Source organism: Heliangelus exortis, chromosome 1 (assembly GCF_036169615.1).
Source record: "Heliangelus exortis chromosome 1, bHelExo1.hap1, whole genome shotgun sequence".
Taxonomy (NCBI): domain Eukaryota; kingdom Metazoa; phylum Chordata; class Aves; order Apodiformes; family Trochilidae; genus Heliangelus; species Heliangelus exortis.
This window is the reverse complement of record NC_092422.1, coordinates 158,982,655-158,993,109: the sequence shown is the minus strand read 5'-3', so window position 1 is coordinate 158,993,109 and position 10,455 is coordinate 158,982,655. Positions and strand designations below refer to the sequence as shown.

Genomic DNA, 10,455 nt, shown 5'->3' with positions numbered 1-10,455 from the left:
CTGTTCTCAAAACAAACAAAAGGACACATGTCATAATTTGATAATTATTCTTTAAAGTAGGCTACTTTATAGATTCTATACTGTAGGCAACAGTGTATATTTACATTATACACTGAGAGCAAAGAAGTTTAAAAGGAATCTTTCTTAGAAAAAAAAACAACAAAAAAAACCAAACGTAGTCTTCCTTATCCCTTGTCCTTTGGCCAAAGTTTTATCAATGCCCACAGTTATTTGAGGGAAGATTTCATACTTCTAATTCCAACCCATGCTACAAAATAATAATAAAAAAAAACAACAACACACCACCCTCTCAGAACAAAACACAGAAGAATCAAGCATAGGAATCCAGTTATACATTCTCTATGTCACATTCTACGTGTCACAATGTCAGAAATCAAACAGTAAGGATGAAGAAAAAAGTCTTTGGCTTTTTCTAGAGCATTACTGAAGTTTGGTAACATTCTAGCAAGACATAAATAACAGTTTTTCACTCTTGGTTCCCATATGCCACATCACAAATTACTGACAGGACAAAAAGCATCAATTAAGGCTGTTTTACTCTTTATAGTATACGATCTCATTTTCAGCTACTTGGAATTCTTTAGTAGCTTCACTCTCCAGAACCAACTTCTCTGTAAGAAGTCTGGAACAACAGGCTAAATATGTTTCTTGAAAACTTAAGCTAGTTCCAAGGAAAATAGAGGTGGAGTAAAATCCCACAAAATTATTTTGCCTTCAAGTAACTCTCACGACTTTTGACAATGTCAAAACACCAATGCATTGTGCAAAAGTAATTCAAGATTTGATGGGAACTTGCTGTCTAAGCTAACACATGAAACTTTTCAAAGTCTACAGATCATATCTCCTCCTCATTTCTGCGGATGCAAATGGGACAGTGAAACCTCCTATGAGTTTGGCAGAATGCAAAAAAAGGCAGGTGGGAGCAGTTTTTGGAACTTTCTTGATCTTTCATTTCCCTTTCTCAAAATTAGTTTTGAATTCAGCCTTAAATATGGACATTTCTGGAGGAAATGAATGATTATAATTATTACATTTATGTTCCTTCACTCATAAAAAGTTCAAACTATTGATCATTAACAAAAAATCCAAACAAACCTAACATCCACATCCCTAGGTACTACGAAATAATTTTAAGAAGTACCATCAGCTGATTTTTTTTTTTAAATTAGCTAAATAACCTATTTTTGTTAAAAATCCTGTGTTTGAAAATCAGAACACAGTAAGTGCATGAGCAGAGCTGTACATTTGTACAGAACTCATTACATGATGCAATCAGCAGGTGTCAAAGATGAGCAAAGCTATAAGCTGCACCTCCAGTCTCACTACATAGAATTTTCCCACCCATATGACAGATGAAAACACTGGTTCAAATGCAGCCTCAAACATAAAAGAATAAACTTTCAATCCCAAACAAACAAAAAAACCCCAACCAACACTCTTCAGTTCCCACTTTTAATACCAGAGAGTGAGTGAGGCTAAATGGTAACTCCAAGCACACCTACAGTTCTACAAAGCAGAACACAGGATCACTACTGTTCACAATTACACAGTATTTTCTATGAAACACACTAAAAGGGAAAATTACATTTTTGGTGGTAGAACTGAATATTCAAAAAATATATAAGTTTTTCCATTAAAACTATTAATTCACGGGGAGAAAAATTTAAAATTTACTACCTTAAAAACCACAAATGCAATGCTTACCTCCACAGCAAATGATGGCAGCAACAAAAAGGGATATATCGCTATCATCCAATTCTAGTGCATTGAATTTCATTGCAAAATCAAATTTTGGCTCCATTATATCACAAAATGGCTTTCTCAGGCTTTTCAGGAACTCCCGCGTTATAAATCCATTTCCATAGGCTACCAGCATCCCGTCCTTGTTCATCACAGATGCTAACATGGCAAATATGGCTTCATAAACTCCATATTTTAAGAGTGTCACTTGATCATTCAAGTCAAGACTGGAGAAGCCAGGGATAGATTTGGCAAACTCAGTGAGTTCTGTGACGGTCTCTACAGACGTACACTGGCAGCAGTGGAAGATTCGAACTTCTGCTTCTTTGTTCTGAATTCCATTGGCAACCAATTTTGCCACCAGGGTTTTCTCTGCCATACACAAGGTAACCATATCGTGTATAACAAATGGCTACAGAGAAAAAAAATACTAATTCAGTGACAAAATAATGGTCATTTATCAGTTGTTTCCTAAAGAATTAGGAATTTCGATAAACTTGAATTTTCGGCTAACAATAACCCTTGAGTTTTTTCACACTTCTGCATAAAGAGAAACCATGTGCTCCAGAACTACAGACTGCATTATCTACAAACAAAAATGCAAACAGTAAAATGTAAATATCTTCAACACATTTCTTTAATCTAGGTTTATGTAGCAGTTATAGGGAAGATCCAGAAGTACTGTGCTTAGTATGCAGAGCAAGTCCCAGAAGGTTCACAAAAGACTTGTATTACCTCCTCCAGATGTCCAGGTAATTCTGCCTACATTCCTATTGATTCCTAAACTAACTACACTTGATGCACATCATGATGCTTTCCTGAAGTACCCTAGGGGGAATACAGACAGTCATTTAAATATAGGATAGCATATTTGCACATGAATGTGAACCCTCTACTACACTTCTGTGTTTAATTATCAGAGATTTTCATGTCCCAGCTGATCTTCCAAAGAAATTTAGCTCATCTTTCTAGGTTTTAGCTAGTGCTAAGCCAACTCTAAACCCAGAATGCCATTCAAATGTCAGTCAAAACAAAATCTCAGTCTCCATTATGGTCTTTTCTATAATCCCCTTAATTTAAAAAGGCATGTGTATTACAAACTGATGAGCCAGTCTCTTAAAACATCATATTATGTATATATATATATATAAAAACATTCAGATTTTCTTAACAACAATTAGACTCAAAAATATTTTGATACATATCAGAAAAGCAGTAATCAAAACAGAGGACAATAGACTAAAGGAAAACAGCAAACCCCCATGCTTCCCAGCCTACCAAAGCCACAGCTATTGACCTTGAACATGCATTTAGTTAAAACAACCCAAGTAAAGCACCTTCTCTGTGCTGTTTTGCTTGGCTCAGATTAGAAATAAATGAAGAACATTTAATCCCCTGTTAGTAACTCATAAAATTAACTTATTTCACTTAGAAAACTGTCAAGTAAGCTTTTTTCCAACAGTTGTCCACTTTTTGAATGCTTATGTCAGCCACACATTCCATCCGGAGTTATACAGAACAGAACTTTCTGTATGCATGTGGATATGACCCAAAAGTGGCAAAGCAATAAACCCACCATATTTCTAGACCCTTTAAAAGATGTAGGTTATCTTGTGAATATTTTTTGCATTTATCATCATTTCACTATGCAGAAAGTAGGTATGGCCATGGACCATTTAAGTTTAAAAATGATTCCTTGTACTCATGAAAAATGATCTCTCATTCTGAAAGGAGTTAGAGTGGTGCCAAGAACCACTTGAAATAAACTGCTAATGCATTGCTCAGAAATATGTGGATCACTAATTACCAACAACAAACCCCTCATTATTTTTTTTTGTTAAAAAGTCAGAAGAAATTTAAAACGTCTGTTTTCCCAAAAGACAATGAAATAGCTTAAAAAACCCCTCTTCTCTTCCCTGCATATTGAAGAATGAAGAAGCAGCCTGTTTAGGATATACTAGGTCTGATTATTCATTTTAATCTTTACATGTATATTCACAAAGACATGTGCAAGCCACTATTAGCTAGTCAATCAGATGGCTATATTATCTGAGAGCCTTAATCTCATAAATCCAAACATAAAAATTAGGATGAGGCAATCTAGAATCCCTGCATGAAAGATACATATTGTAATTTATGATTCTGACACGTGGTAAGAAGTTTGAAAAACACTTAATGCAGATGCCTACTTGGTAAGCTGTTAAAACATGGTACTTACTGTAGGCTTAAGTCAGCTTGTACCCCCCCAAAAAATTAAGTCCATGCTTAATTTTAAGCATCCGGTGAAGAGGACTGAATTATTCATGTGTCTCTCTTTTAATGTAGAAACCTATATGCTTGGCTAGACTAGACCATAACATAACATGCTAAATTCCATAATTTAGAAGGCAGCTTGCTTACAATTTTTTGTAACACTGATCCCCACCGTTACATTATTTTTAGAACAGCATATATGTAAAACTTCTTCCCTGCATACTTATTTCAGCAAGGATTTTACCTACTATGTATAATTAATGTAAATCACAACAGAATTTTAAAAAATATGTATAAAGTAAAACAAGTCAGCTTTTAACTGTTTCATGTGCTACAAAACAAAAAGCAGTTGATAGCATAAGATAGCCTGAAGTTTTAATTATCTAATGACTTTTTTCCTGCAATCCTCAATCATTTTTAGGAAATTTATTCCCAACTGTCAAAATAGTATGGCTCAGAGATGTTGTGTAACTAGTAAATATTACACAATACATATTAATTAGTAATGGCCTAGTACCATAAATAAAAATTCATAGAGAGCATCCACTATTTTGTGTATGACATTCACTAAATTATCCTGAAAGAAAAATAACCTCTACGGTGTATGTGTCTTCACAATTTTGTTTGCTTCACCCTTTCCAAGTAACTGTACAGGAAAGATCAGGATGGGCAGGTGAGGGAATGGCCAGAACTGTCAACAATGAATTACAAACTCAAGTTTTCTTTCCCCTCCTACCATTAATAATTGTAAAGATTAAACCCAAAGTCATATAGAGCTCCTTTGTACCCTAAGAGATAAGAGTATTTATCCTGACATTTGTGGCAGAAACATCAGTGTAATTTTTTTTCACTGTGATAATTGAAATGAATTTTTAATTATTTCCCCCACCCGTACCAAGAGATATTAACATTCAGATGTGACTTTTTTTTTTTATTAAGAACTTATTTTCTTTTGCTTATGTCTCTACTATAATATAAAGTTATGAGCTTCCCTTTACAAGTTAATCACCTGATTTTCCTGGAGCTTATTATTATGATAGCAGCTAAAAACAACCATACTTACTACAGGTATTCTTTTTTGCATATTTGATGTCTGAATTAACATGACATTTATTTTCTAAAATATTATAATATTCTAATGATGATGATGATAATCACCTTCTGCACTTGCCAACTTTACTTTGAAGTTACAGCAAAAGTACTTACTGGATTGTTACTTGCTTTCCCTGCAAGAATGATTCTGGCTTTAACCTTGTTCATATTGAAGTTTTTCAGGTAAGCATCATGAATCCTTTTAGCAAGTGATTTAAGATCTGCCATTTCTGAATCTTCTACATAATTTTCACCTGTTAGAATTTCTGCTTTCAACTTGGCCTTCTCTGACCTTGGCATTCGTCCAAAACGTATTGCTGATGGGAAGACAGAATTGTAAAACAAACAGAAGTTATACAAAAACCTAGGACTTTCACCATTGCTGATTAGAGCAGTAAGACTTTGTCTAGAAAAACTGAGGTAGAGGCAGTATTTGTATTACAATAAATTAATGAGTGAAAAAAATCTCTTCTGCTCTGACATAGTCCTTGACTACTTCTCAAGCCAACATACCAAGCTGAAGGTTTGTGCTTCAAAACACAAACTGGTATCTGCAGTGAGCTAGGATGCATGGTTTTTTCCTTCTATATTACCAAAGCAGTTGTATTTTCTCCTCTCCTTACTATGTCTACAACCCAAAACAAAGTCCACTTCAGGAATCCTACAGAACTGTGTAAATTCATGTCAGGAGCTTGGCAGAGAGCAGAGAAACCAGATGGAGAGCTGCCTGGGGAATTGCTCCATGGGGAATGCTGAAACAGAGCTGGACCTAAACCCCATTTCTGACTGTGGGGCATTCAGTTCTTTGTGCTGGATATTCAGTTCAACAGCAGATGTTCACAACCAGCATTTTTTTTTTTCCAATAGATTACACCTTCAAGACTGAAGCAAATGAGAGTAGTTTGAGTATCCAACCTAATCATTAGGATATTCTCTTGAATATTGGGATATTCTCTTGAATAGGCAAGAGATGTAAGTTTGAAATATCACTGGGTATGGAGGTCACCCAGTTCTTGGGCTAGTGGTTTTGCCATTTAGCAATGAAATAGGCATATCCACATCCTTCATCAGTCTCAGCTGAAAATTAAAATACCCCCATTTCAAAAGGGGCCTTAGCCCTGACAGAGTGCCAAGTTTTGAGATATATAATAACATATATTATATAGCTAATATAGCTGGTTAGTCTTACACATTTCATCATCTAAGCAGTGAGAGAACAGACTGAGCTGTCACTGAGCAATTCAGACTATGTGCAGAGTTGGCCCTTCAGTGTGCCCAAGGAATCTTCTTATGACATAAAGAGGTGACTGCAGGCATGATCTGAAATAGCTTCAGACTTCAGTGGAAGTCCAACATGGAAGGTCTGTTCAGAAGTCTATTGGAAAAGGAGGAAGAGTATCTGCTCTAAACTGAAACTTAGTTTGAGGGTTGTTGAGGCTGTAAATCCAGTTCTATCTCTTTTACCAAAAATCATCACTTGCAAGTTAGCTGTCATCTTCTTCCCCCACTGCCTTCCACGTGTTTGCTGCAGTAAAGCTGCTACTGCTCCCTTCAGCTGGAGCACAGGTGCCCACAGAGCTTCAGTAGGACAGAACAGCTTCAACTGGATGTTAATTCCTGCCAACCAGCACAGCTGCCTGATCAAGTCCTGCCCTTGAGATGTTATTTTGTTGGCTGGAACACTCTTCCCAAGTTTGCTGCTTCAGGAAGGTTATCACTAATCTTGCAGAGACTATCAAGCCCCTCCCAATGGACCTTAACCTCAGTCAAGGCCCACCACAAAGGAGACAGATTTCCTCACAACCAGAAAGTCAACTTTCCCAGTGTCTCTTGCTAGGACTCCAGATTACAGTGCCATAGGCAGCTTGCCCAACCACATCCCCACCCCAGCTATCTTGACTGGATAGTCTCCTTACAGCTTTTCACCTAGCCCAGCATTTTTACCTACTTCTCACCTACTCTCAAACTGCATTTACTCCCAAGTACAGCCTTACCCCTCTCAGATGTGTAGAGTAAGGAAACTACTGTCATCTGACCACCCAAAATGTGATTTCTTATGCCTTGGCCTCTCCCTCTTCAGTGATGTCTCTTAGCAAGCTACATACTATCCATAAAACTGCCTTGAGGGTTGAAATCAGCCTGTAAGCCACCAGCTTACCAGTTTTATCTCATAACAACGTACATAATAATGTAATTTTAAAACTCAATTATCGAAATACTCTGAATTTTTACCATTCCATTTAACAAGCAATTTACCAGACTCCTGTTCCACAGTCAGTACACATCTTCACCCATCCTCCCACCCTGCTCCCTGAACCATCTGCCCAAGGGCTGTTGCACTGTAACCTGAAAAATAATGAACTCTGGTTTCCTACATATTTCTATCCTACGCCATTATCCCCCACAATGAGCCAGTTGTTCTCCTACTCCTTTACAATGCTCTTGATCAGAATTCTTCCAGTGTTGAAATATGTATCAATGGGACTAATGGTGCCAATTTTCTGTGTGAAGAAATGAACTAAAAGAACATTCATACGGACAAACAGAGATCCAGCACAATTGTGTAAAGCTCATAAGAGTACATTTGGCATTGATAATGTAAAAATCTGAGGTTCAACTCACATGTGTAATTAAAAAAGCTATCCAAGTGCCTGCTTCCAGGGCAGGAACAAGCAAATTATTAAGGGCACTCTTACCTACCATTATGTGACATTCCGACTGAAAGGCACTTTTGAAAACGACAGTATTGGCACTTATTACGATTTTTTTTCTGAATTTTGCAGTTCCGATCACATTTATCATAGATGAGTTTTAATCGAATTGTTCTTCTAAAAAAACCCTAGAAAAAGTTTGAGAAAACAATATGGAATGTTAAGGAATGCTGACTATGATACTTCAATCATAGAGGCAATTTTTTTGTTTTGTTTACTGCTGTCACTAACAAAACAATATGCAAAGTATAATCAGTGAAGTGCTGTCTATGAAGGCAGCCATAGAATGGAAAACACAAAACAGGGCTGAGCACTGCTCCCTCCTTTTTGTGGGAGACTACCAGGACTAGATTTGCTCTTCAGGATTAAGCAAGACAGTCACACACTGCTTTTGTTTGCATTCTTCCAGCACCCTTTGTCAGAAACAACCTGCATCTTGCATATGTGTAAGTCACACAAACATGCAGATTTAAAACATCTGCTTTTCATCCAACAAGTGTGAGGGGTATGACAATACAGCACAGTATATTAGAAAAAGGCAAAGGCACAAAAATGAGCAGCACAGAGAAACCTGTAACTCAACAGATCTTACCATAATGTCTTCCCATGATAGTCTCATGCTGCAAAGTCATCGGCTTCGCAAAATTTTTATAGACATGGCAACAATTTGCTTCACATTACATAAAATCATGTCATTTAGATTGTGGGACACATCTGACTGTGAACTTCCCACCTCTAACAGAGCATTCTATTCTAGCATTCAACTCTAGCATTTTTCCTTAACATTTCTATTTGAGTTATTGTCTTCTGACATAATCCATGAGAGAAGAAACTTACACATATACAATTATATCTTTCACCTTGCATTATAATTTAGAAAAAAATAGAAAACTAAAGCATTAGAAGGAAAAAGAAAATAATATTATAATTCCTGGGCCATATCATCCCAAAAATTATGTGTCAATGATAACATTCATTTGCCTCACAGCCATGCAGTGGCCCAATACTACAAGAGGTACAATACTAAGCGATTAAGGCAGAATGGGGTGGAGATGAGAAAGTCAGGATTTTGTTACTGTCATAATGAAAATGTAGCAAACTCACATGCTTCCCACAGCCATACTCCCAACACAAATAAAACACTAGTGGAGCACGTAGGCTTTGACTTTTAGTCACAGTTTAGTGTTTTAAGTTTGGTTTAGTGTTTAACTTGCTATATCCAGAAAAGCAGCATTAAAATTATCATCGTGAATTGCCCCTGCTTGATGAAGGTCTGGTATTGAGTAATGGTTTATTTCAGAAAAAAGATCACAGATATGTTTATTATTTAAATAATTGTAATGGCTAGAATTATATTAATTAACCATTTATGTATCAAATGTTTTATCTTCATGTAACCCTGTAAATGAAGCAACATGGTTTAGGTTCTTAAAAAGAAAATTACAACGGTACCTTACAACCTTCACAAGCATGTACTCCGTAATGGTAGCCTGAGGCTTTATCCCCACAAATTCTACATTCAATGTTTAATGCTCCACTGGGTGATTCATCTATGCTACCTGGAGCTGTGGCAAAATTAATGGATGAAGGACTGGATGCTGGTGAAAGGGTGTCTAAAAGAAAAAGGAAGACTTAATAAATACTATACTATCATGATTGATACAATTTCTATACTAAAACCACACCAAAATGAGCTATTCTAAAAATAATAATGAGTTAATAGTAATTAAGTGAACTAATAATTTGGCCATGTTTGAAAAATAATTAATATTTACATTCACAGTGTAAACACAGACAGCGTACAGGGTGTACCCTGCTAATTTTGTTGAGACATACAATGTCAACAAACAAGAAGCTTTATCAAAGTAACCTTGATAACAAGAACTAGAAGGGTGACAATGGTTCTTGACGATTCAATAAATATGCACCACACAAAATAAGAGAAAACCAAGCTTTTTTGGATTTTCTGACGTTCCATTTTATACTCTGATTTTTACAAATGTATCTCAATCTGATGTTAACATCATTTTTTTTTAATCCCACAGCTTAAAATAAATAAAAAGTAATGAATTAATATATATTTTAAATCAAGGAAATTTTCTTAACCATAAAAGTGCACACATACCATCTTCATATACAACAAACCTGAAACTGAAAAACAGTATTCAACGTTCACCTACTGCTCAAGAGAGATACTGCAAAATATAAACAGAAAAAAACCCCAACCAACAGAAGAACCATCACAATGAAATAGAACCCTTCATGATTTCAAGTTTGTATCACAGTATCCATTCAACTTGTCACTTGCTCTTTCCAGGAAGGTTACTAACAGCCCATTTTGCCATTACATCTTCATCTCTTGTGCTATGGTGCTCAGCATCAGATCTATGGCTGTGGTGTGATAAGAGATGTTTTCCTAGCTCATGCTTACTCATTGTCTGCTTCTATGACAATCCAGTAACAGAAACATTGCTCAGATATTTTATCTTTTGATTAGAATGAGAAAAGCATTTCTAAATTTCTGTGCAATAAACTCTCTAGACATTTTACTACTAGATGAACATTATAAAACTAACACATTCTAGCCTTAATTATTTCAATTATTATTTCCACCTTATTTGAGGAAAATATTTTCTGA

The 10,455-nt window shown here is 35.9% G+C and overlaps 1 protein-coding gene across 13 annotated transcripts in view; it reads right to left on the bottom strand.

The window, feature by feature from the left end:
• The window catches only part of PPARA (peroxisome proliferator activated receptor alpha), a 42,520-nt gene that overhangs the window by 7,741 nt on the left and 24,324 nt on the right, over positions 1-10,455 (bottom strand). For 10 of the 13 annotated variants that reach the window (XM_071733323.1, XM_071733320.1, XM_071733319.1 and 7 more), the window contains 4 exons: positions 9,270-9,430; positions 7,807-7,945; positions 5,221-5,423; positions 1,726-2,173 (listed from right to left, as the gene is read on the bottom strand). In XM_071733323.1, coding sequence (XP_071589424.1) covers positions 1,726-2,173; positions 5,221-5,423; positions 7,807-7,945; positions 9,270-9,430 — 951 coding nt within the window. Of the gene's footprint in view, positions 1-1,725; positions 2,174-5,220; positions 5,424-7,802; positions 7,946-9,269; positions 9,431-10,455 lie in introns of all 13 variants that reach the window. The other 3 variants (XM_071733328.1, XM_071733327.1, XM_071733329.1) reach the window with 2 other exon arrangements.